The sequence below is a fragment of the Leptonychotes weddellii genome, chromosome 7, assembly GCF_054177405.1.
Source record: "Leptonychotes weddellii isolate Sample4059 chromosome 7, ASM5417740v2, whole genome shotgun sequence".
Lineage (NCBI taxonomy): Eukaryota > Metazoa > Chordata > Mammalia > Carnivora > Phocidae > Leptonychotes > Leptonychotes weddellii.
The window spans coordinates 64,197,755-64,224,016 of record NC_138375.1 but is presented as its reverse complement, the minus strand read 5'-3'; the positions used below and the strand labels follow the sequence as shown (position 1 = coordinate 64,224,016).

General features: G+C 36.0%; 1 protein-coding gene across 4 annotated transcripts in view; it reads right to left on the bottom strand.

Annotated features, from left to right (window-relative positions):
* FBXL17 (F-box and leucine rich repeat protein 17) overlaps positions 1 to 26,262 on the bottom strand; it is a 459,233-nt gene that overhangs the window by 300,310 nt on the left and 132,661 nt on the right. For all 4 annotated transcript variants that reach the window (XM_081826475.1, XM_081826474.1, XM_081826476.1 and 1 more), the window contains one exon: positions 11,046 to 11,153. In XM_081826475.1, coding sequence (XP_081682601.1) covers positions 11,046 to 11,153 — 108 coding nt within the window. The remainder of the gene's footprint in view (positions 1 to 11,045; positions 11,154 to 26,262) is intronic.

The following is a 26,262-nucleotide window of genomic DNA, read 5'->3' as shown; positions in this document are numbered from 1 at the left end:
TATCTCTGAGACAAATAATACATTATATGTTAAAAAAAGAAGAAGAAGAAGATAGCAGGAAGGGAAAAATGAAGGGGACGAAATCAGAGGGGGAGACGAACCATGAGAGACTATGGACTCTGAGAAACAAACTGAGGGTTCTAGAGGGGAGGAGGGTGGGGGGATGGGTTAGCCTGGCGATGGGTATTAAATAGGGCACTTACTGAATGGAGACCTGGGTGTTATATGCAAACAATGAATCATGGAACACAACATCAAAAACTAATGATGTAATGTATGGTGATTAACATAACATAATAAAAAAAAATATAAAAAAAAGAAATGGTATTTAGAAAGAAGGTCTTTAGGAAATTTTCTCTGATATTAAGTAATGTAGATCATGAAATCACATTATCATTAAAACAGATAATACAAATTTTTCCAAAATAAACTGCAAAAATTTTGTAACTTGTTTTATATATTAAAGTTCTACTTTCTGATACAAAGAACTATCCATCTGTAATTCTACTCTCTCAATCTATTTTGTCCATCTAAGAGTAAAAAGCTTAAACCAGTTGAGATGAATTTAAAATAACAATAGCTAGTGTACATCTAGGGTATAATTTTAAATATCGAATTATGATTGAACTCTAATAATATGTACTCTGAGTCACTTATATCTTCTCATACCAGTGAAAAAAGCATGACGGAGATTTTTGAAAATTAAAAAATAAACAGAAGTAGACATGATAGCATGTTATGTTTAAACTATCAGTCAAAACCATCTAAGATAGAACTTAAATTAACTAGTACCTGATAACCAGTAAGTCAAATGACCAGTTCACAACTTAGCTTCTTGTTTAGTCAAATATTTTTCTTTACATTTACCTTCGTGAATTGACATTACGGATTATAGCACTGAGAAAATATTTAAATTTTGTTTTTGCTAGGAGCGTGTATAAAAACTCTTTCTATACTTAAGCAGCTAGCCCACTATCCTATTTTTGGGAGTCACCATTGTAGCTTCCTTATTCTTAACTGTCACATAGCTAGCTGCCCTTACCTCTCTAGCTATAGCTTGTCTAGATCCAGAACAGAAGTATGGCTAGTGATAGTTTGAGGAAGGGTCAAGACTAACTTAAATCTTACATTATGTGCAATTCTCTGCTTTGTGCTTTGATCACCATTGTTAGAAGATTCTCTGAAAGGAAATAAATATTGGCTCTATTCTCTTAAGTGGGCTCTCATGTAAGAAACCTGGAATGATGCAGAAAGATGTATTAGGGTCTAAACAGGAAAACAGAAACCACTATAAGTATCCATTAAATTACATGAAGGGAATTTCATTAAGGAAATTGGTTATTCCAGTGAAGAGAAGAAATACTGGAGAGGCTAGTGTAAGCCAGAGATTTCACAACAGCAGGAAGAATATGCACCCCAAAGCTGGAGGGACAAAAGAAGAGTCAGTGTTACTGAAACCCACAGGCTGTGACCATTCAATACAAGCTGGAGCTGCAGGGGATCTGTCCAGGGCTAGAACCATGGAGGAAATACAGCTGCTGCCAGTAACATTTTCTGAGACAAAAAGGGAAGGAAAGAAATACCCTAGTTTCCCCCTCCCTTTGGCCTGGCTGCCTCGCACTAAATGCTGCCTCGCACTAAATGCAGCCTGGAGAATGAAGCCCCCAATGATGTAGAAATGCATGCTTAGAGAGAAAAAAGGATCTGAGGGCTAAGAGACCTAGGATCAGAACAAAGCAAAAGGAAAGAAGGGGGAAAGGGGATCCAGTTTCCAACAATGAAAAAAGCAGTCAATCTAATGGGAGTTCTTTATAACAACCCAGAAGCATAATTATGCCAGAGTATTCCTGCAACTTGCCTGAGAAACACAGGGTGCTAACCAGCTTTGTTTTCTTTTTCGAGCCAGATGAAAGCTGTAAAAGTCATCACTTGCACTGCTTTCTCAGGCACAGGGGTATTATTTAATTTTTAAAGATCCAAGATTGAGAGCCAATTGCATGTTGAAAAAGTACTTCTGATCAAACATAATAACCAAGCCTATCTTCTAGTGAATATAATAGAAGTTCCAGTGGGAAGCTTTCTTTAAGAGAAAAAAAAATGTTGATGGCCAATCATCCCACTAGGATATAATCAATTGAAGGGAAGTCTACAGTAGGGAAGCAGCTATGTTCCTAAAGGTTTTGTAAATACAGTGTGATCAACAGCTTTTGTGTAAATGCCTGTGATACCTCCGGGCTGGAGAGCAAACATGCGAAGAGCTCAATTGCCTTCAGTCAGTGGCCTCTATTGGCCTCTATTACTGGGCCAGTGTGTCTGGAGAACAGGGAGCTCAGAACCAAACTTCATTCCAAAAATTATTGTGGAAAATAATGAGTAATACTATATAGGCCCAAATTCTGATTAAATATTGAGGATTCAAGCTACAATTTCAGAACACACACCCCTACTGTCGCATAAATAAATTAGCTTTTGACTAACAGAGAGTTACTATGGAAATGAATTCCTTATTGTCCAAGAACGCGACCACAATAAAGATACAACATAATTTATCTTCCTTTCAGTAGCCAGGAGCCCCTTTAGATCTTCATTACAAACATCACACAATGTTACCCAAAATTATAAAGAAAAATCTGATTATTTGTGTTCTGACTAATGATTAATGATTGACATGGTGTGGGCGTGTACTGTGTTTAAGTATGTGTGTGAATGAATACATAATGTGTTCATACACAGGCACTTCTCTGTGGCTGACAAGACCTGCCCAGGTGCAGTGAAAATAGTACTTAAGTTGGTAGTTAAATTAATTAATAAAAGAACTGTTAAATATTGTATAATCGTTCAAAACTATTAACTGAATATAACTGTCAGTGGTTTTATATAATTGAATATGTCCCTTAAATCAATTTGGATTCTATTTAATTCTAATTCTCAATAAATGTTTATTTTAAATTAATAAATGAGATCTGCTTACTTTATTTTTTCTCAGTAATATATTTCCTCATTAAGTTTCATTATAACTTATTCTCATTAGACTCCAAATATGGTTTCTCTAATTCGGGCAGTCTGTTCTGTTGGGACCTCATCCGTGTCTAATATCACTATTTATGTATAAACCACAAGACTAAGTGAAGTAGACTCACACTGATCCCTAAATAAAATTTCTCTCACGAAACAGTGTGAACGAATTTGAAAGTCTAAGAAAGCATGAAAGCAACATCTCCTAATCTTTCTTAGATAAAGACTGACCTCATGTGTTAGAGACCAGATAAATAAAGCTGGAATCCTTTTTTATAAGAATATTTGCAACAAAACCACAATTTATGAATAATAAGTGTGTGATAAAAATTCAAGGAGTGAGGGGCGCCTGGGTGGCTCAGTCGTTAAGCGTCTGCCTTCAGCTCAGGTCATGATCCCAGGGTCCTGGGATCGAGCCCTGCATTGGGCTCCCTGCTCGGCAGGAAGCCTGCTTCTCCCTCTCCCATTCCCCCTGCTTGTGTTCCCTCTCTCGCTGTCTCTCTCTCTCTCTGTCAAAATAAATAAATAAAACCTTAAAAAAAAAAATTCAAGGAGTGAAATGAGGATAATATAAGCAAAGTAAAATAATATTTAAAATATAAAAGCCAAGATCCAAGAAAGGCTCTTTCAAAAAAGATTGCCAACTTTCTCATTTTGTATTATATATTTATATTAAAGCCTGAAGCAACCATTTTATCAAAGGATAGATACAACAAAGAAACTCATTTGTTCATTATACTTGTTAGGACTTTCACAAACTGAGTCATTTGAAAGATGAATTCATTCATTTTTACTAGTGTCATATACCCTGCCATTGTAGATGTTGAAATGAAAATGCAGCATAAACAAATATATATTACAACTGGAGTATGAGTAACAGAGTTCTAAAATATAAAAAGACTAGCATCATTGAACAGGGATTACTGATTTAACAGAATGAAAAACTAAATGTGATAAATTGCTACAGCTTATGTAGACCTTGCCTATACTAATTTTAAAAAGTAAAAATCAAAGTCACTAATTCACGCAGTAATAATAAGGTACACAACAGTATATTCACCCAATTCAGTATATTGCTAGAGTAGGAATTATTTAAAATGATTTTATTAAAAATACTATTTTAGTTGTTCAGTGCATGAACTTAAATCGTTAAATAACCCTTAAGGGGTTAAGCAGGGAAAGGAAAACAAAACAAAACAAAACAAAACAATGAAGAGCAGACACACAGTCATTAATCTTAAGGTTTAGCACTGGCACTCAGGTAGAAAAAAAGGTCACAAATATTTTAAATAAGATTTATTTTCATGAAAATTATTGTACATTTTTATTTTGATGAAAGAATAGGAGCAGATTAGGACTAAAGAGTTATAGGGAACTTTTGTACACCAAGATGAATATTTTTCTTATTACTTTAGTTATTTTTCAACTACATCTTTAGTTACGTCCCAAGCACTCTTCCTCTACAACCCTAGAGGTAGGTAGATGCTATTATTATTGTTATTTTATAGATGAGGAAATTGAGGCAAAGAAATTTGGTGATTTGCCCCTGGCCATACAATCAGTAGTCATGCCATTAGCTTTGATGACAGAAATAAGTGGTTTAGTGTCCCCTGCAAACTTCTAAAAAAAAAAAAAAATTGATTAATGGATCATGCCAAAACTAGATAATCATTGCTTATATTCTCAGCATTCAGGTTTTGCACTCAACTCTTAAGTTCTGAAAGGCTAAAAGGAACCAAAAGCATGGTCATCCAACAAACACCCCTTCATAATACTCACTGGCTCATACTCACAAGATATTTTAGAGCTGAATGAATTTAAGAATATATATTTTTCCCTATCTCAAAATAACACTCAAGTACTATAATTACTTAGAAATGAAATGATAAACTATGACTAAACAGCATTATCACCCCTAACGTAGCAAAATAGTATGTCCTTCCTTTAGAATTCTAAACTAATCAGTTGTTTGGAAATTTAAAAGGCAAGAAAGTTCATCTTTCATTTCTAGTCTCTGGATACACAAGAAAAGGAAAACAAAAATTGAGTTAGTTGCATGAATGAACATTCTTTCAGTTACTTATGTTAAATTGACTGAAAAAAATCAATTTTGTTTTCCTTTAGAAAACACTTCATACTTTCAACCATAAGCACTTTTAAAATATATGGTGTTTTTTTTAAGTTCTTTAAATATGATTATGGTCCAAGAAAATATCAGAAGTTTGGGCATTTTGTTTAGTTGTCTGTTACCTTTCCCAAAAAATCTGTTTAAAAACAGAAACAAACATTAAAAACTTCAACCAAACCCATACCTGACATATCCTAAAAATTCAGATCATGCTTATAAATTGAATAAAGCAAAAATAAGATCTAATGTAGCATCAGAATTAATATTACATAATATCTTATAATATTTAGTAGTCTTATTATATTATTCATATTTTAATATAATATTAACACTCACAACTTTAAAATATATCAACAATCTAAAAAAAATACATCGACCACTGTTATGGCAAATATGAATTTTTATATGTCACATAATAAAAGTGAACTTTTTATCAAAAATTTTTCTCCATCTTTCTTAGTAGTCATTTAAAATAAGATCTAATAAAAGATTAAAATCATTTGGGGGCACCTGGGTGGCTCAGTGTGTTAAGCTTCTGCTTTCGGCTCAGGTCACAATCTCAGGGTCCTGGGATCGAGCCCCATGTCAGGGAGCCTGCTTCTCCCTCTCCCTCTGCCCCTCCCCCTGCTTGGGCACTCTCTTCTCTCTCTCTCAAATAAATAATCTTTTTTAAGAAAAGAAAAAGATTAAAATCATTTGAACTGATCGGATGTGAACTCACAATGGGTCTGTGGCATTAAATTCAGGAACCCACATTTCTGAAGTTTATACTCTACAGATAAAAATAACTTACCACTTTGACATTTCAGCTCCATAGGTCTATTTAATTAACTGATTTTTAAATATTATATGTTAATATACATTATTAGTTATTATCTTGAAAATCTCCTATGTTATTATGCATTCTTAAAAAAGTATGATATTGAATAGTGTGATTTTTATCATGTGATATTAATATCGACATTTTTAATTTTTTGACCCCTAAAAAGCCTTTTTTTATTATTATGGAAATTTTTAAATATAAATAATAGTAATGAGAATAAGGTAATAAATCCCCATTCCTAAAACCCAGCTCAATTATCTATATTTTGCCATTTTTGTCTCCTTTATTGGCTTATCCACTTTTCTCTTTTTCTTCTTATCTTCTTTGTAGTATTTTAAACCAAATGCCTAAACACTGTGCCATTTCACTAGTAAATACTCTTGTGTATCTCTTACAGATAAGGTTGGGTTTTGTTTGTTTGTTTGTTTGTTTGTTTGTTTATTTAAGTAAGCTCTACACCCAATATGGGGCTCAAACTCACGACCCCGAAATCAATAGTCACATGCTCTACCGACTGAGCCAGCCAGGTACCCCAAAGTTTTTAAATATAATAAGTATTTGGTAGAATTCACCAGGGAAGCAATTTGGGCCTGGAATATCATTGGAGGGAAGGTTTTTAACTACAAATGCAATTTCTTTAAGAGATATAGGAGTTTTCAGGTTATGTACTTCTTCTTGAGTGAGCTTTGGTAGTCTGTGTCTTTCAAATAAATATTTCATTTCATCTGGTTTGTTGAATTTATAGGCATAACCATGTATAACATTCCCTTGTTATCTGTAGATAACATCTTTTTTACATATGTAGATGTAGAATCCATAGTTTTTTACATCTGTAGAATCCGTAGTTCTGTCATGATATTGGCAAGTTGTGTCTTCTTTGTCTCTCTCGCTCTCCTTTTCTTAATCAGTCTAAATAGAGATTTATCAATTTTATCTATTTTATCATAGATAAACCTTTTGGTTTCAATAATTTTTTCTTTTACTCTTGTTTTCCATTTCATTGACTTCCCTTCGATCTTTATTACTTCCTTGCCTCTGCTTACTTTGAGTTTAATTTGCTCTTTTTCTTTAAGTTTCGTAAGGTAGAAGTTCATGAGGTAGAAAGTCACTAATTTGAGGTCTCTCCTTTTTTCTTATACAGGTGCTTAGTGCTATTAATTTTACCTAAAGTGAATTTTAGCAGCATCACATTAAATCATCAGTGTTGTGTTTTAATTCTCATTCAGAATCTACAGATCTCTGGGATTCCCTACATAGTTCTCTATGGAGTTCTGTCCACTCCAGTATTCTGTCCCCTGAACTCTGGCTGCCTTGGTCTCCCTGGACTTTGCTTTGTCTCAACTCAGAGTGTCTGCTTAGTTTTGCCTGGGTTACCCCTTCCCGTGCTGCAAACTGGAAATTCTTTCAGTGCATTAGATGGAGGTGGTCATAGGACTGCTCTTGCTTCTCATTATCTCAGGGATCACTGTCCTTAGTTGTCTGACATCCAGTGTCTTAAAGACTACTGTTTCATATATTTTGTCTAGTTTTTGGGGATGTTTCAAGGAAAAGAGTAAATCTGGTCCCTATGACTCCATCTTAGCTGGAAAAAGAAAGGTTTTTTTATATATATATCATTACGAATTCAAGATTTTTATATATTTGGTTTGTTTTAATCCACTGCAGTAATTTTCCTTCTCGATGCTCAAAGTATGCCAGCCTAGGCCAGTGGGAACAACTTCATGTTCGTTTTGGGTCCTTTTGACATGTTTCTACAAGTTCCTTTAGTGGCAAATGATATTTAGGCACTACAGTCTAGATATCAGGGGTTGATTACATATTTGCATTTGCTGAATCTGTTTTTAAAAAATAGGAGGGAGACCAAGATAAAAATATTTTATATTTATAAATAGGTACACTGCAGTGAAAAGAACAAACACACCTGTATTGGAAAAGACTCAATTGTCACATACAAGAAGTCACTAACGTTCTCAACTGCTAAATGAAGATCTTAGTATTGCTTCCTAAATATGGATCTAAAAGTTTCCAAACACAGTCTAGTGAACCTGACTTTATCTTCTCAACTTGGGCTTATCCAGTCTTAGCTATTTCTGGACTCTAATTTACAGTTATAGGAGCCTAGAAGGAAGACCTCCTACTCCAATATTGTTTGATATTAGCAGTTCTCTTAAGACTAAAGGTGTGTCGTCAGTAAATATTGCACAGTGAATAAGAGTCTAGCCGATACTGAGCACATCAAAGTAAAATTAGGCCCAAGGAACCATAGTTATAGGATATCAATATCCTTCCACCTATTCCCAATCTTCTGTCTCCTTGCCCTTGGTATAACAATCTGAGCTGTCACAAATCCCCAATTTTCCTTTCTAAATTACTAAAGACTTGACATTTCTTAGTTTCAGGGAGAGCCCCCCAATAGTCCCTTCCAGGTCAATGATTCTTAAATGCGTAGATTCTTCTGGTTACAAGAAACTCTAGAGACAGATCATCTAATTCAGGCACATCTCTTCATAGACAGGAAACTAAGGCACGGAGATGCCATTTGCCTTTTAGCAAACCGAGAGCCCAAGACTTAGAAAAGTAGTATGTTGGAGAGAATTTCTAAACCATATAAAATTAAACATATTTAGACCAATAGCTCTCAACACTCTGTATCTCACATCTCTCTAATCATTTACTTAAAAATAACACACCATGATGATAATAAGGATAACACAACTTCCTAAGAGCATTTATATATTAAAAAACATTTTGTGAATGTAAATTACATTTTGTGTAATGTCGTAGTATGAAAACTGCCAGAATGCAAATATTTTCATAAAAAAGCTTTTATTTTATTAAAATCTGAGTTCTAGTCCTAGTTTTCAATAGATAAAACAATTAAAACAGCTTTGCAGAAGCTATGCATGCTTAAAATGCTACCTTGCCTTCACTTGAAACCAGGAAGCTAAGCAATATTATACCACAAATCAGTCTTATCAAAGCAAAAGACTTTGTTGAGCAACAAAGATGATCCTCAAAAGTTTGTGGACCAACTTTGATATTAATCCAGCAGATTTGGACTACTGACAGTCCAAACCACCCATTCTGGCCAATCATCTTTAGAAGAACATTCTCAGCAATTTGAGCCTTCCAACACAGACATTTGCTATTTGCTATAGCTGCTATTTTGTCACAGAGTCATTCTGATCTGTTAAGAACCAGTGTACCATAATTTTTGGCCATCTCAAAATGCTCAGGGAAGCACTTACTGATCTAATAAGTCTTGTTTTGTCTTTAATGAGTACAATTTCGAGTGATCCTAAAAATCCCACATATGGTCATTATAACACTTGTTGTGCACAATCTGTTCATCCAAAGGCATTTCCACTCTACACTACAAACAACATTAGATGTGATTAGAAAACCATTCATCCACCAAGATGTTCAGGCCAAGGTTATAGGAAATGAATAAAAATTATGGTTATGTATGGTTTTGGTTACACTAAGACATTCTGATAGAACAATTATTGAGAATAACACGCTTTTCTTCTCCACTAGCTTTAGGCTCTGACCCTCAAAATACAACTAAAGCTGATCAGTTATCAGACTTGGAGACGCAGGACAATCACAGGATCTGTTTCAGAAATACTGGACCAAAACAGTGATTTGGTATTTTTTTCCCAAAGTTTGCTCTGACTTTTCAGCAACTTAGATATCACAAAATCCATTTTAATATTAATAGCTAACATTTGCTTAGCATTTACTGCAATCTCCACACTGAGGCAAGTGCCTTCAATTAATACCCTGAAAAATAATTTCTCCACTTAGCTAATAAGCGCCAGAGCCAGGATTCAAACTCAAGCTAACAACAGAGCCCAGGCTCCTATCCACTGTGTCTTATTGCCAGAGTCCTTTTTTCTTTTCCCCCCAGAGTCCTAAGTAACTCACAATCATTTGCTTTTTTCCTAGGAAGGAAAGAAAAAGATTATTTCCCACTAAACTGTAAGCTTAGAGACCTGAAGAGACTAAGCTCACAGAGACCTGGGATCTCACCTGTTTTACTTCAACATTGTGCTACTAACACAGCAGTTTCCTAACAGTGGTGAAATGAAGAAAGGGTGAAGGAAAAGGTTACTCAGCTATTAAGTGCGAGGGGCAAGAGTCATACCCATTTCTCCTAAGTACTGTACGGTACAGTTAAAATCTAGTCAGTGACAAATTTCAGATAATACACAGGTAAATTTTATAGTAGCCAGTTTTCCATTACACACATGTAAGAATTTGTTCCTAATTATTTTAAAGCTCTGGAGTGAAGACACATAAGTGAGAGGTTACAAAGGAACTGGCATTGTCATCATTGCTAAAATACAAGATTTCATATATTCGGTACATAAGTGAACTCTCTGAACTAGAAGGTTAATTTCTGACACACATTTACCTCTCATTTCACCTTACATATTCAGCTTAATCATATGCACTGACCATATTCACTTTTTAAAAGCCAAATGCTCAAAGGACCTAATTATATGTAAGCAGTTAAAACCTCAATCAAAATATATTCTAAATGCAATAAATTAACATTTAAATAATTTTTGTCATACAGATAATTTTCTTTAATGCATATATTTCATAGTCATTAGCAATGTAAAAGCAAAAAAGTAAGCTTCCTGTTTAAATGAATGTCCCATTTAAGAAAAGCTAAGTTTGGTATTGTTGCTTTAAACTGATTTTAACTCTCAAACCCTAGTACACTTCTGTAACGGTCTGACTATTCCTCACTCAAGGACATTTAACAATGCCAGGGCACTGACATGAATAATCGAAACGCTAAGCAGAGGGCACCTGTGTGGCTCAGTCAGTTAAGCATCTGCCTTCAGCTCAGGTCATGATCTCAGGGCTCTAGGATGGAGCCCCGCATCGTTGGCCTCCCTGCTTAGCAGGGAGTCTGCTTCTCCCTCTCCCTTACCCTCTGCCCCACTCGTGCTCGTGCTCCTCTTTCCCAAATAAATAAAAATCTCTTTAAAAAAAAAGAAGGGAAGAAAGGAGAGAGAGAGGAAGGAAGGAAGAGAAACGCTAAGGAGATGGAGCCACGGCACCTACCTTGGTGAGGTGAATGACTCCTTTAGAAGTAACTGAACAACCCATGAAGCCAACGTACTGAAGTTCAGGACAGTGCTCAGCAAATGCTTTCACCGACTGGTCTGTCACCTAGGGAAAGGACGTGAAGAACGTTATTCAAGGTGCTATTCCAGTCAGTTTAAGGATTTGGTCCTGCAAATTCCCTCTGCCCTATCTTGCATCATTAATATTTCCCTTTCCATTGGAGCATTTGAATCTGTCTACAAACATGCAGCAATATCTCCTCTGAGTTTTAAGTTTATTTATTTAATCTCTACACCCAACGTGGGGCTCAAACTCACAACCCCAAGATCACAAGTCTCATGCTCTTGTTACTGAGCCAGCCAGGGACCCATCTCCTGCAGTTAAAAAATAGTCTCCCTTCATCTCACATCCCCTTTTCTCTATCACCCCATTTTTTTTTACTTCTTCATAAAAAACATTTTTTTTATTATTATTCTGTTATGTTAATCACCATACATTACATCATTAGTTTTTGATGTAGGGATCCATGATTCATTGTTTGCGTATAACACCCAGTGCTCCATTCAGTATTTCAAAGATGTCAACGTCTCTACCATAACTTCTTCCTATCCAATCTCTCTCAACATATAAATTTTCTACTGACATATAATTCTCATACTATAAAATTCACCCTTTCAAAGGGTACAGTTCGGTTTTTAGCATATCCACAAGGTTGTGCGAACATCACCAATATCTAATTCCAGAACATGCTCATCACTCCCAAAGAAACCCCATGTCCATTAGCAGTCACTCGCCTACTCCACCCCTTGCCTTCAACCCCTGGCAACTTTCTGCCTCTAAGGATTTGCCAAGTCTGAACATTTTTTATAATGCAAATTATCTAATTGGTTCCTAAAATGCAACAAAGTTCTCTTTATAAGGTTTCTCCTTTCAAGTGTTTCTTCCAAGGAAATCCAATTTTGCCCCTCACGGCTTCAGATTCTTTTAATTTGGGTAGTGTGGTGATTAATTCTATGTGTCAACTTGACTATACCATGGGGTGCCCAAATATTTGATTAAACAGTATTCTTGGGTGTGACTGTGAGGATATTTCTGATGAGATTACCATTTGAAATGGTAAACTGAGTAAAGCATTCTGTTCTCCCCAATGTGAGTGGGCCTCATCCAATCCATTTGAGGTCTGAATGGAACAAAAAAGTTGAGTAAAGGAGAATTTGCTCACTCCCTCTCTCTCTCTCTTGCTCTTTCTCTCTCTACCTGGCTATCTTCAAGCTGAGACAGCAGTCTCCTACCTTCAGACTCAGACTTGGACTGGAACTTACACTGTTGGCTCTACTGGTTCTTAGGCCTTTAGACTCCGATCAGAACTCTATCATCAGCTTTCCTGTGTCTCCAGATTTGCAGCCTCAGATTTTGGAACTTCTTGGCTTCCATAAACGTGTGAGCCAATTCCTTACAATAATCTCTTTATAGAAACACACACACCCTCATACAGATTCTGTTTCTCGAGAGAACCCTGACTAATGTAATACATATTAGAATCCCCTGAGGAGTTTATTAAAACTTCAGAACCAAAAAGGGTGAGGCCAAAGAATCTGTATTTTTAAAAAGCTCTTGAGTGACTCGTAGGCGTGTGAAAAGTGTTGCAAAGAAGTTACCTTGACAGCTTTTGACATTTCTACCTGACCCTGCTTTAAACAAAAGGCAGAGTGAAATTGCTTTTTTGTCTCCCCCCAACCTCTGGAAAATTTCAATGTATAAAATTATCCTCTTGTAATTGTGCTAAAATTTTCTTCACTGTTCCACAAAGCGGTAATTTGTAAAAGAAGGTCCAAATATTCTCTACCACAGGCTTAATTTCAGATTCACTTTCCTCGCAGGAAAGATGAAATCAACAAGTTAAACACCTTTGTTAGTTTTTCAAACAGCAGAGACAAATCTGCTTTGCATTAGCTTTATTATGGGTGACTCTTTGTATCTTCCTTATCTATTCTGAATAGATATTGGAAAATAAAGGTATGTGGGTAGCATTAATTCTAAAACAATCACAAGAACATTTTCCTAAAATAATGAAACCAACAGCATCCATGGTACATCTGATAAAAGATTAATTCTGCTCAAAAGTAAAGTATGCTTTAGCATATTAAGACTAAGGGTGCCATTGATAAATTAAAAATGGGCTTTCCTGACACTCAGCTTTCTAAAAACATTATGTTAACAAAGAATATTGCAGGCACTAAAATCACCTGAAACCCCAATGGAAACCAATTTCTATTTATTTAAAAAGGGGGTGGGGGCTAACAGAGGTTAAATACATGTGGTCAGTTTGTTAAATACCCTGCCCAGTCTCACTCTAACATCTAGCCTTTCCTGCATCTGTCGTCAAGGAAGGAAGAGGAACTCAGATAAGGATTTAGGACACAAGAAAGCTCAGGTACAAGGTGTTGAATCTTTCACAGAGAAGAAAAAAGGGTATTAAAAATTTGGTTTGCTGGTCTCTCTTGTTCAGCTCAAGCAATCAAAATAAGAGAGCTCAGAGGAGCCTCCAGCATCAACATAAGTCAAGCAAGACCGAGTAAGTCCTTGGGGTACAGAAACACTAGTAGGCTTGGGTGTGTTTTAGAAGACTAATAAAAGGGCCTTGAAGATTTGGGTGGGGTCTGGTTCCATTCCCAAGGATAGAAAATCAGTTAGAAATTGGAGGCTAAACGTCTGGCAAAAACAAGAGGCAGGTACTGGTGAGTGTCAGCTTCTCTGAGACCGTGCAGCTTGACTGCCTCTTTTCAAATCCCAGGTGGGCCACTTATTAGCTGTGTGATTTTAAGCAAGTCATTTCATCTCTATACTTTGTTCCTTCTATACAACAGAGAAGATACTAGTACCTAGCTCACAGGGTAAAATATGAGGGTAGATAATGCATGTAAAATGTTTTGAACAGTGCAAGGTACATTGTAATTGCTCAATGCATTTTAGCTATTATCATCATAATCATTGCATGTTCTCCTTTCTTCTGTATTCTAATTCTTAGCCAGGACTAAGGGGTTGCCATGTGTAAGAAAATAATTCAAAAAAAAGTGTAGTCAAAGTGTGCTAGCTTACTCACCTACTTATTCCAAGAGATTCTGATCATAATTTGGGGGCTCTAGGTTATGGGCTAAACTGTGGGATGAGAGTGAGGGAGACATAGGTAGAAGTTTATTATTGATCCACTATGGTAAAAAGAATCCCATTTTGTTACGGTTCTCAGCCTGACTGCACATCAGAATCACCTGAAGAGCTTCCCAATTTAATTTCTGGCAGAAAGCTGCATCAATTTTATTCGAAAAGCTCCCCAAGACAGTCTAATGTGCATGCAGCCTGGGTTATGAACAAGTTCCAAGGCCTTTCATTCAAAGTGCAGTCCTCAAACCAACAGCATTGGCATCACTTGGAACTTGTTAAAAATGCAAAATCTCAGACCCCACCACAGACCTACTGAATCCTAATCTGCATTTTAATAAGATCCCCAGACGATTTTTTTTTCCAATCTATTTATTTATAAGTAAGCTCTATACCCAATATGGGGCGCAAACGCACAACGCTAAGATCAAGAGTCTCATGCTTTATGGACTGAGCCAGGCAGGCACCCCCTCAGGTGATTCTTATGCACCAGAAGCTTGAGAAATACTGCTGAAGGGACAAGGGATTATGTCATCTTCTTGGGGACAGAAGAAGTAAAAACTGGGTAGCTATCTCATAACCCAAGTGCTATGGACAATTTTTTAAACAGCTTGACTGAGTTATAATTTATATACTATAAAATTAACTCATTTGAAGGCGTAATTCATTGAGTTTTATTAACTTATACAGCTGTGCAACCATCACCACAATCCAGTTTTAGAGTGCTTCCATTGCACCACCCCCAAAATTCTCTTTATCCTTTTGCCCATATGCAGCCAAACACAGCTCCCACCCCAGGGAACCAGTGACCTGCTTTCCATCACTGTACTTTTGCTTTTTCTAGAAATTCCATATAAAAATAATTATACCATAAGCAGTCTTTTGTTTCTAGCTTCTTTCACTAGCATAATGTTCTGGAGGTTCATCCTTGCTGCTACATGTATCAGTTGTTGGCTCATTTTGTTGCTGAGCAGAATTCCATTATATAGTGACAATACCTTTTATCTGTTCACCAGACGATAAATATTTGGATTGTCTCCAGTTTGGGCTTTGATAAAGAATGCTGCTGTGATCATCCACATACAATACTTTGTATGGACATACATTTTCATTTCTCTTGGATAAATATCTAGAAGAATTTCTGAGTCATGTAAGTTTCATTTTTTACACATTTTAAAAACTGGGTTGTCTTATTAAGTTGTAAGAGCTCTTTATATACTCTGGATACAAAGTCCTTTATCAGATATTTGTTTCATAAATATTTTTTTCCATTCTGTGCCTTGTCTTTTCATTTTCTTAATGGTGATCTTAGCTCTAACATTTAGGTCTACGGTGCTCTAGGAGTTAATTTGTGTGAATAGAGCAAAGTGTTCATTTTTCTGCATACAAACATCCAATTGTCCTATCACCATTTGTTTAAAAAACCATATACTATGGAAGAATGCTAAAAAGCTCCAACTTGGGGGATGCCTGGGTGGCTCAGTCTGTTCAGTCTCACGGTCGTGAATTCGAGCCCCATGTTGCGCTCCACACTGGGCATGGAGCCTGCTTAGGGGGAAAAAAAACCCAAAACAAACAAAACTAGACTCCAACCTGGAATGGTTGGCCTTGAAGGATCATATATACTCAAAGACTGGGAAAACCAGGCAGCAGACAGAAACTGGTAGGCAAACAGAAATGTAGCTCAGGTTTTGGAAAGAAACATCATAAAAGAAGGGGAGAATGAGATCAGCTTGCAAAGCAAATTTTGATCTTTTAGTCAAAGCTGTGATGGAGAGAAAGAGGAAGATGAACTCAGATTCAATAGTGTTATCTCCTCACATGGCAGAGGTAGAGAAGGACCATATCCCTAAATTGGTATTCTAAAAGCTACACTTTTACTCCTGCATAAAGAGGATGCAGGTGCATTTAGTGTTACGATGAGAAAAGCATTGGTGGTAAGGAATGTCGGTTGTGTCTTCAGAGTTGAGAGAACCATGAAAAGCCTAAATAATACAAACATGCACAAAGATTCTAGTAGAGCTTTGGTTTGTGAATCTTAAGGGGGCCTTCTCCACTGGCTAACCTAGAAGCAAATGAAAACCAGTAATTCAGGGAGCAAAGGGAAAAAGGAAGAGGATGCTGTTTCTCATAAACTCTTGGGAGCTGCACTCATCAGATATCTTTCTTGTGAGATAACATGGGGACAAGAGAGAAACATCTCCAGGAGGTAGAAATAATAGGCCTAAAAAATTCTGATATAGGGGAGAAGTGTAATAGTCACTGTGGTGGAGATGGCCATATATGACTAAAAAACTCTTGACTGGAAGAGAAAGAGCAGAAGATGAGCAGTACAGGGTCACTAATTTTGCTTGGAAAGTAGCTGTTTATAAATGTGATTTTGGACTGTGTATTCAGTCTCTGCACACAGCTCATACTCAGTAAAGATTTGGGGTCCTCGCAGCCAGAGTTGAAGAGGAGTAGGTGATAAAACAGCTAGAAAATAAAAATGCCTACTTTATCAAGGCCTTACCCTATGCCAAGCTAAGTCCTCTCTCTGCATCATCTGGAATCTTCATTACAGCTGTAAGAGGTATCCTTACTTCCATTTCATAGGTGACTAACATAAGCCTATTAGAGACGGGCTTCCCCGAAATTTCACAACTACAAGGTGGCAAAAAAAGGTGGGGCTTAAACTTCAGTCTTTTAGGTTTTAAAACACATGTTCTTTACCTTATACAAACTAGGTTGTGATTCATTTCATGGTGCTAATCTCACTCAAATGCAAGAGCAAATTCAAGGCCTTCCCTTCAGCCCCAAAGAAGTAGAGTGGCAGGGATCAAGGCACAATGGGTGAAGTGCTAGGGGGTGAAGGGTGAAGAGAAGGACTACCCTTGATTACTTTTTTCATCTCTGCAGGTAGGAGAGGTGTGATGCCACCACTGTGATAGTCTTGTATATTCTGAGAACACTCCCAAAAGAGGGACGCATAGGAGAGGGTTGGAGTAATCTAATTCAGAACTGTTAAAGAAGCAGGATTAATAGTAGTGAATTACAAAGCCACAGAAGTAGAAACTGGTAATCCAAGAAAATGCCCTGATCTAGAAAGGATTAGAATAAAAAAAAAAAAAAGTAAGGATGGGAGAGGCTTTTACATAAATTTCAGGATTCTCAATGAAGAGATGCAATTTTATTCTTATTTTAACACTTAAATGTTTCCTTGGAATGTGGGAGGAGAGATCTGTCTTCATCAGATACCTGGGAATGAAAGGAATTTGTAGTACTAATTCTAAAAAGGTAGAGCACCCTTTGGACATGGCTATACTGCTGGCATTATAGAATGTACACGAGTGTGCTAATATAAAACTATTTCTTGACCTTGCTCAAAAAACTTAAAAAAATATTTCACCCAAACCTAGTAATCCAGGACCTAGAGATACATACTTTTAATAAGTTTTCTTAATGATTCTTACAGAATCAATCCAGAAACAGTCCTATTTTGGGGGTCTTTTTTAAGTTTTTATTTAAAATCCAGTTAGTTAACATACAGTGTAATAAGAGTTTCAGGTGTACAGTTTAGTGACTCAACACTTCCATACATCACCTGGTGCTCATCACAAGTGCTCTCCTTATTCCACATCCCCTATTTAACCCATCTTCCCACCCACCTTCCCTCTGGTAACCATTGGTTTATTCTCTGTAGTTAAGAGTCTGTTTCTTGGTTTGCCTCTCTCTTTTTTTTCCACTACGATCATTTGTTTTGTTTCTTAAATTCATATTTGGTCTCCCCATCTATCCCATTTACTACTCTACCCCCAGTGCTGGGCACAGGACCTGGCATACCACAGAAGCCCCAAAAATAAAAACTAATGAATACCTGAAGTACTGTTTTGATGCACGTTAATGGCTTGTTGGTTCAGTACTGAAAAACAACAAATCCTTCTAATGCCAAGAAAATGTGAATTGTTTATCTTATTTGTTCCAAGCGTCAAAGAATGAGACAAATGGCTTCATGAAGCTAAGGATGGGATTTTCAAAGAAAATCTGGAGTGGACAGGAAAACTACAGTGGGGAAATTAGCGGCGTCCCTGGTAAATCCCACTCAAGACCTCAGAACCCATTCAAGGCTTTCTCTCTAACTCAGGGAAAAAGAGCAACAGGGATCAAGGGCATCACGAGTCTACTTCCTAGGGAATTTTTCAGGAGGAATGCTAACCTTTGATTATTTTTTTCATCTCTTACAGCCAAAGTGGTCAGTGGGCCTGTGGGGTGCCCTCATCTTCTGAATGCAAAACAGAGCCAGCATAAAGCAATCTGCTTAGGTGGGGTTCTAACTAAGCATTATAACCGAAGGGCAAAACATTTCCATGTGTTCCAGTTTAGTAAGATTCACCAGACAAGAAAAGCCATATGGATGCCAGGCAGGAGCCAGGTGGAATAGAGTTTGGTTGTTTGAGGAACCATTTGGGAGTAACCATTTGAATGGATTATGGGTTTAAGAAAGCAGAAGAGAAGTGACCCCAGTAGTAAATGACTACCCCAGTCTACTAAATCAGCACTATCTTTAAAAATAAAAAAGTCATGTTTATAGACGATTTAATGAAGGGCTTATTTCATTCAGAGTTGCTCAGTTTCTTAAATCCCTTTTTTTTTTTTTAAAGATTTTATTTATTTATTTGAGAGAGAGAGCATGAGAGGAGGGCAGGTCACCTCATGTTAAGTACTAACACAGTATGAAGATAAGGCACAGTCCCTGCCTCTAAGAGCAGAAGCTAAAGGCTGTATAGGAACAGGTCTGGCTCCCACAACTACCAGAGAGATTCCTGGGAATATTACAGTCTGTACATTGCATCCCAGTTTAGTTCAGTTCAGTTTCCCAAGGCCTTCTGACTAGATCTGAAAACCAAGGTTGAAGACGTAACCAGATTATGAAGGGCTGAAAGCCAGGCAGAATGGTTTTGACTTGATAATGAAGGAATCTGTTTTATTGGTAATATAAGAAATGTAGAGCTAAAACATACTGCAGGCCCATGACTAATGGAGCCATTCATTAAAGGCTCTAAGAGAAGGGTGATGAAGGGAAAGTTGTACAGCAAAGTCCAGCAGGTATACACAGGACCAGCCAAATGGATAGTTTGGCTTCAAAGAAGCTGGTCAGAAGGCTGTGGCCACAGCAGAGTCCATGTCGCCTTGGTGAGGCACAGCCACACACCAGAATCAGTGAGCACCCACACCTGACAACTGACAGTGAGTATGTCAAGTACTGCGATGGTGAAAATCCCAAATGGAATAACTTTTATTTAAATACCCAGTAAATACACATTATACGTATAGGATCTTTAAAAATGGAACACAATAAAAATTTCTCCATTTGTTCATCAAATCTTGAAGATCTACAAAAGATCTTTCATTTTCATTTTCATCTTCCTTTGCTTTTCTGTATATCTTTCACAATTAGTGGACTAGAAAGCCTTCTGTGAAACAATATTGCAAAAAAACACCAAAAAAATGGCAATTGTCACATAACAGGAAATAATTATGGAGACAAAACACTTAGTATAGATTTGCTTTATAAGTCATTTCAGTTAAGACCTTCACCACGGTGCTCTTCATTTAATAAAAATTTCATACCTTTAATAGATTTTTAAAAGAAATCTAAAGGCAGATTATTTAAACATCATTTTCTTTTAAACCATGATCAGACAACAATATTTACTGGGCCCATGCCATATGCCACATACACTGTACCACACAACAGTTAAGACATACAGACTGCCTTCATGGAGTTTATAAACAATTTAGTGAGGAGGACAAATGTTTAACACTTGATGCAAATGTGATCACTATATTAATACAGTCACTGAATTATTACATTCTATATATGGCATTCTTACGTAGTTCACATGGAAAGGAACCAAAAATATGACTAAAAATTACACTTAATTATTACAAATAAGATTTCCTCCAAACATCTGAAGCTAAGTCTTAATTAGATGCCTGATATCTTTTCAGTAGAGAGATATAATAAATACTGATTTTATGTATCATGAGAAAAACAAGGATTATTCAAGACCTCATATTTGCTAATACAACTCTGACTTTAAATTAGCATGATATAATTATTTCATTAAATCAGAAGCACAAAGCACTGAAATTTAATTTTTAGCTTTTTTATTATTGAAGTATAGTTGACATACAATGTTATATCAGTTTCAAGTGTACAACATAGTGATTCAACAATTCTATATATCCAATGCTCACCATGATAAATGTAGTCCTGTCACCTACCACATTATAACAATATTATTACTATAATAACTGGAAGTTTGTACCTCTTAATTCTCTTAATCCCTTCATCTATTTCACCCATCCCCCTACCCACCTCTCCTCTTTTAGCTTTTTATTAAAAAATATTTCAAAAATATACAACAGAAGACAAACTAGTAAAATAAACCTCCATTTGCCAATCATTTAGTTTCAATAATTGCTAATTCATGGCCAACCTTGTTTCATCAATAACCCCATCCACTTATAAAACATCACATTTATCAGCAAATATTTTAGTATATCTCTAAAAGATAAGGCTCTTTTAAAGATCATAGCCATGATGTCATTATCATTTCAGCAAAAATGTTCATGTAAGACTTAATATGAACTATGTACAGTTTTTATGGAGATAATAATCCAACACAGTGCTTTAAAAATCTCATTAAGATTTTACCATAATTTTATAAAAACTGACCCTTTGTCAACAAGGGCATTGAAATTCATAACTAATCATTTTCTAAAAGTCTAGAATTCCATTAGCGTCCAATGAGAATCTGATCATTTGATGGCTTATTTGACCTTCCCTGATTTTTGCTCATTCTATCTTGCTTAATGTTAGTCTGGGTTTGGAAAAGTCAGATTGGTTGATAAAAAGAGATTTATAAATTATGCATTAAAAGTATTGTGAAAGGGAAAGACATTGGTCCAGAACTAATGGCACAGATATTTGTCCCTATTAAAAAGATCTGTGATAGGCTGGGTATAACTTAACCACTTCCTTGTAATTTCCTGACCAAGTTTCTTTGACTAATAATGCTTTAGTTTATTGAAATTCAATATTTGGATAATCTAAATGAAACAGAAGAATTAGTCTATTCTGCATCTGCTCATCCTTTAATTAACGGAAGGGTGAATCTAAAAGCAATCTACTAATGTAACAATCATAGATGTATTTAGCAATAATATTTATAAAGTATTTTCTAGTACACATACACATTTGTACACTCACTCAGTGAGATAAATGGGCAGGTATGGTTTCTATTTTACTAATGAAGAAGTAGATAAGTTAAAGTAACTTGCCCAAGGTTACATATGAGCCCCATACTCTTTTCATTACAACAAAATCAATAATATACTCAAAATAAAACCAAAGAATCTATTTAAGCACTAAATCTGGGATCAATTAAGTAATAAGTACACATAATTGAAAACAAAGTAGTTGTTTCATACACATACAATTAATTCTTTGGTCCTATCACCAAAAAAAGTTTCCGTTCTCTGAAAGTAAAGTCTTTCCATTCTGTCAAACTTTATTTCATTTCTAAATAAATCCTTTAAATTAACAGATATGGTTAGTTTGAGGATTCATTTCAAAGAGCATAAAAGAGAAATTCACAAGAGTATGACTGAAGACTAAATTAAATCCATCAAACAGATCACTTATGAAAATTTCATTATGCGTATGTGTATCGTGTTATGTAAGAAAACAGGAAAAAATAGAAGTAATACATATAACTTGAATTCTGAATCATCTAACCTTGAATGAAGTTTCATCATAAAGGGTGAAATGAAATTAAGTCCCAGAGGGCTAACACACAAAGAAGAGTGGAAGAATTCTGAATAGCCGAAAAGCTAGTTAGTATTTCAAAAAGCATGCTAAAATTCACAAAGGGAAAAGCCAGCCATAATAAAAGTAATTTTACTTAGATTTCCAAACTTTCTCTAGTTCTTTCTTTACCTATGTAACTAGGCATCCTCTGCTTCCTTCCCCAACCTCTGCCAGAATCCCTCTTTCTCTGCAAGCCATTTGTTTTCCTCTCCCCTTTCCATCTGTCACTTCACCTCAACTCAACTCCTTTCTCTGGGTCTTGCCTTTCCTTGTCCTCATGTTTCTCCTGAATCTTTTATGCCCACTGTCGTACCGTTTCTTAAGTGGCTGGTCGTAATATGGAATGAAAGCATTTTAAACACAATTTTTTTAAAAAAGATATTTATTTGACAGAGAGAGACACAGCGAGAGAGGGAACACAAGCAGGGGGAGTGGGAGAAGCAGGCTTCCCGCCCAACAGGGAGCCCAATGTGGGGCTCGAGCCCAGGACCCTGGGACCATGACCTGAGCTGAAGGCAGACGCTTAATGACTGAGCCACCCAGGCGCCCCTTAAACACAATTTTTTAAAAGATTTTGTCAGAGAGAGAGAGCGCGCACAAGCAGGGGGAGCAGCAGGCAGAGGGAGAAGCAGGCTCTCTGTTGAGCAGGGAGCCCGATGCGGGACTTGATCCCAGGATCCTGGGAACATGACCTGAGCTAAAGGCAGACGCTTAACTGACTGAGCCAACCAGGCATCCCTTAAACGCAGTTACTGTATTAATTTCAAATCAGTGATATTAAACTTTTTATTTATCTCAAATAGAAACATCAGATTATATGGCTGTCTAAGAAATCACTGAACTCAGACTGCCTAGGTTGCAATCCACCTCCACCTCTTCCTAGCTGTGTCACTTTAAGGAAGTTATTTATTATCTAAAAAGTGTGAAAATAAGATATGAACCTAATGGAATTCTTGTGAGCATTCCAAGAGAATCAATGTGCTAAGCACCTACCATGCAAAGTGCTCAAAAAACAATAGCCCCTACTCAGTGTATACATTTCCTTTCCCCAATTCCATGAAGCTGGAACATTATTGTACTAAGTTAATTTTTACTCTTATCATTATACTTGATAGAAACAGATTAGCACTTAATGAAAATCTCTGTTGTAATATGTCCCACCAGCCACCACCAAGTCATTGTAAATGGAAATAACAATTCATAAACTGTTCTACTCTATACATGTTCACCAGGCTGAAGTTACGTATGGTGGGGGTGGGGGGGTGGGGTGGAGAACACAAGTTAAATGAGACTTCTGGTTGGTAAAATATCAGTAACAAGTTTAACAAGCACACAACAGGTTCACCTGTATTTTGCAATATATTTTAAGTAACAGGTAATAAAAGGAAATAACCCAAATAATTTTGTTAGGGTACATTGATTCTATTATTAATGTTTGAACTTGACAAATTATTTTACTCTAAGCACTTAGATATGACAGCACATTCCTATTGTTAAAGGCTTTGTAAGGCATAACAAAGTATATACACCCAAAATTAGGCTTTGTAATGCTTTTAAATATACATGGTGTTGGGTAATAAGTAGAATAGCGAAGTTTTTTATCTGTAATTATAAGGAAGGTTTCTACAAAGGTGTTTTAACTCATGAATATATAAGTGGATTTCATTTAAATGTATAATATTCTATAGCAACAAAGAACACCCCCCGCTCTGGGAGGCTAATGTGTAATATGCAAAAAGAAAATGCACAGAAGCAAGAGCACAACCTTCAAAAAGTCACTTGTGTTTGTGAAAATATTTCAGATTAAGCTTTAATATTTTAACAGGAGAAAATGCTTCCCAGGATGAATAAAATCTAACCAAGGTATAAAGCCCTAACAATCTGTGTTTTAATCATAAATGAAAGACAATAATCACTTGTTAAAAAAAAAGAATACAAACATCTAATGTATGAATATAGAACATTTCTTACATATTCACGTTAACATTCTTTAAACAAGAAAACCTATCATCAAAAAACAAAACCTAAAATTAGGTTATACATTTTTCATCATGTCAGACAAATACATTCATAGCTCACTAAATGTTCTTTCTTACATTTCAAACAGCTTATAAAATCCCACCTCATTTAATAAGGTTTCCACAATAATTGGAAGTAAGACGGTGAGTCCGTCACCCACCCTTGACCCAGTCCACTTGGTACGCACACTTAACCTTCACAAAAGCAGCCATGCTAAGTAACATGAATGCAAAGAAGGCATTTTCTTTGTCCATTCTGGCAGAGAAAAGAAAGCATATTGTATAAATCACTTCATTTTTTAAATTAGAAGCTCAGAAAGGGGAGGTCTCATGCTGTACAAGGTAAGAACAGATTCATTTCTCCAGGTACAGGGATCAAGGACGTTTTCAAGTATTTTCATAATGCTTTCCCCAAGTCCAAGTTAACATGTACCAGTAGCACAGGGCCTGACAGATAGTAGGTGCTCAATAAACATTTACTGAGTACATGAATGAATGCATGAATGAATGGAGTAAATGAATGAATAAAAGAAATCCAAGAGGGGCACCTGGCTAGCTTAGTAGGTAGAGCATGCGACTTCTGATTTTAGGGTCGTGAGTTTGAGCCCCACTTCAGGTGTAGAGTTTACTTTTGAAACATTACAGGAAAGGCAGGTACTGGAAAAACCATCATCACTGAGGATGAAACAACAAATAAAATGCTGAATTTCTATTGTTTAAAAAAAAGTCAGTATTTGAGTGCCTGTCCGCCAGGTACTATGCTAGATGATTTCATTTATATTTATTTAAACTACAGTGTAAAAGTCTTAAGGATGTTTACACGTTTTAAACACAGGAAAAACACTTCTGGGTACCTCTAGGCAACAGGCTAAGCAGAGAAGCAGACAGATTTGTGGACCAGAATACTTACTGCAGCACTATCTATAGTAATGAAAAACTGAAACCTCCCTAATATATTACAATGGTTGAATGATGCTGTATATTTTTGATAAAGTGCTATGTGGCCAGGAAAGATCATATTTTTTAAAACATTTAATGAAGGAGGAAAACACAACATAATTGAAAAAGCAGAATATACAATTATTAGGAGTAGATATATGATTCTATTAAGCATATATGCAGAGAGAAAAAACTGAGAGATAAAATGTTAACCACATCTTTGTACTGGGATTATATAAATGTGATTTTGATTTTCTTTATGCTTTTCTTATTTTCCAAAGTTCTACATCAATATTTTTATTCTTGTAGTCACAGAAGAAAAGTACTAATGCAGGGAAAAAAACATGGGAGAGGGCTTTTTAAACTTTATTCTTTTATTTTAACCTAAAATTTTCATACATTTTGAGAAAAATTTAAGAAAAAAAATACATTTTCTTAGAAATCAGAAAAAATAGAATATAAATTATTTTAACATATAAGATATTAAATATAAATTAGTACTATATGTCTATCTGGCCTTTTTTTTTTTAAGGTTTTTTTTTTTAAGTAATCTCTACACCCAGTGGGGGGCTCAAACTCACAACCCCAAGATCAAGAGTTGCTTGCTCTACCGACTGAGCCAACCAGGCACCCCAGTGGCCTTTCTTCTTCTAAAATCGTTCTATAAACTATGCAATAAGAAGTAAATGTACTATAAAGCAATATACAGTACATCTAGGTACACTTTGCTTGGGTAGACCAAAACCAAGTTTTTAAGAATCTGCTTATATTTTTTCCTTTACATTAAAAAAAAATGTAAAATTTTTTCAGGGGCGCCTGGGTGGCTCAGTCGTTAAGCATCTGCCTTTGGCTCAGGTCATGATCCCAGGGTCCTGGGATTGAACGCCGCATTGGGCGCCTTGCTCGGTGGGAAGCCTGCTTCTCCCTCTCCCACTCCCCCTGCTTGTGTTCCTGCTCTATCTCTCTCTCTGTCAAATAAATAAATAAATAATCTTTAAAAAAAATGTAAAATTTTCAAAATTATTAAGGAACAGGAAGAATACTGTATAGAGTCAATTCACTAGTTTAGAACCAAAATACAAATCAGAAATTTTTCCAACATGCAGCTAGATTACAAAACAAGATATACAGTTAGAACTCAGTATTAAAAGGTACTTTTAATGTACACAAATATGAGACATGTAGTGGAGGGATGCATTCCAGAAGTTCACAAAGCCAACTGCTTCAGCAACATGGTGATAAG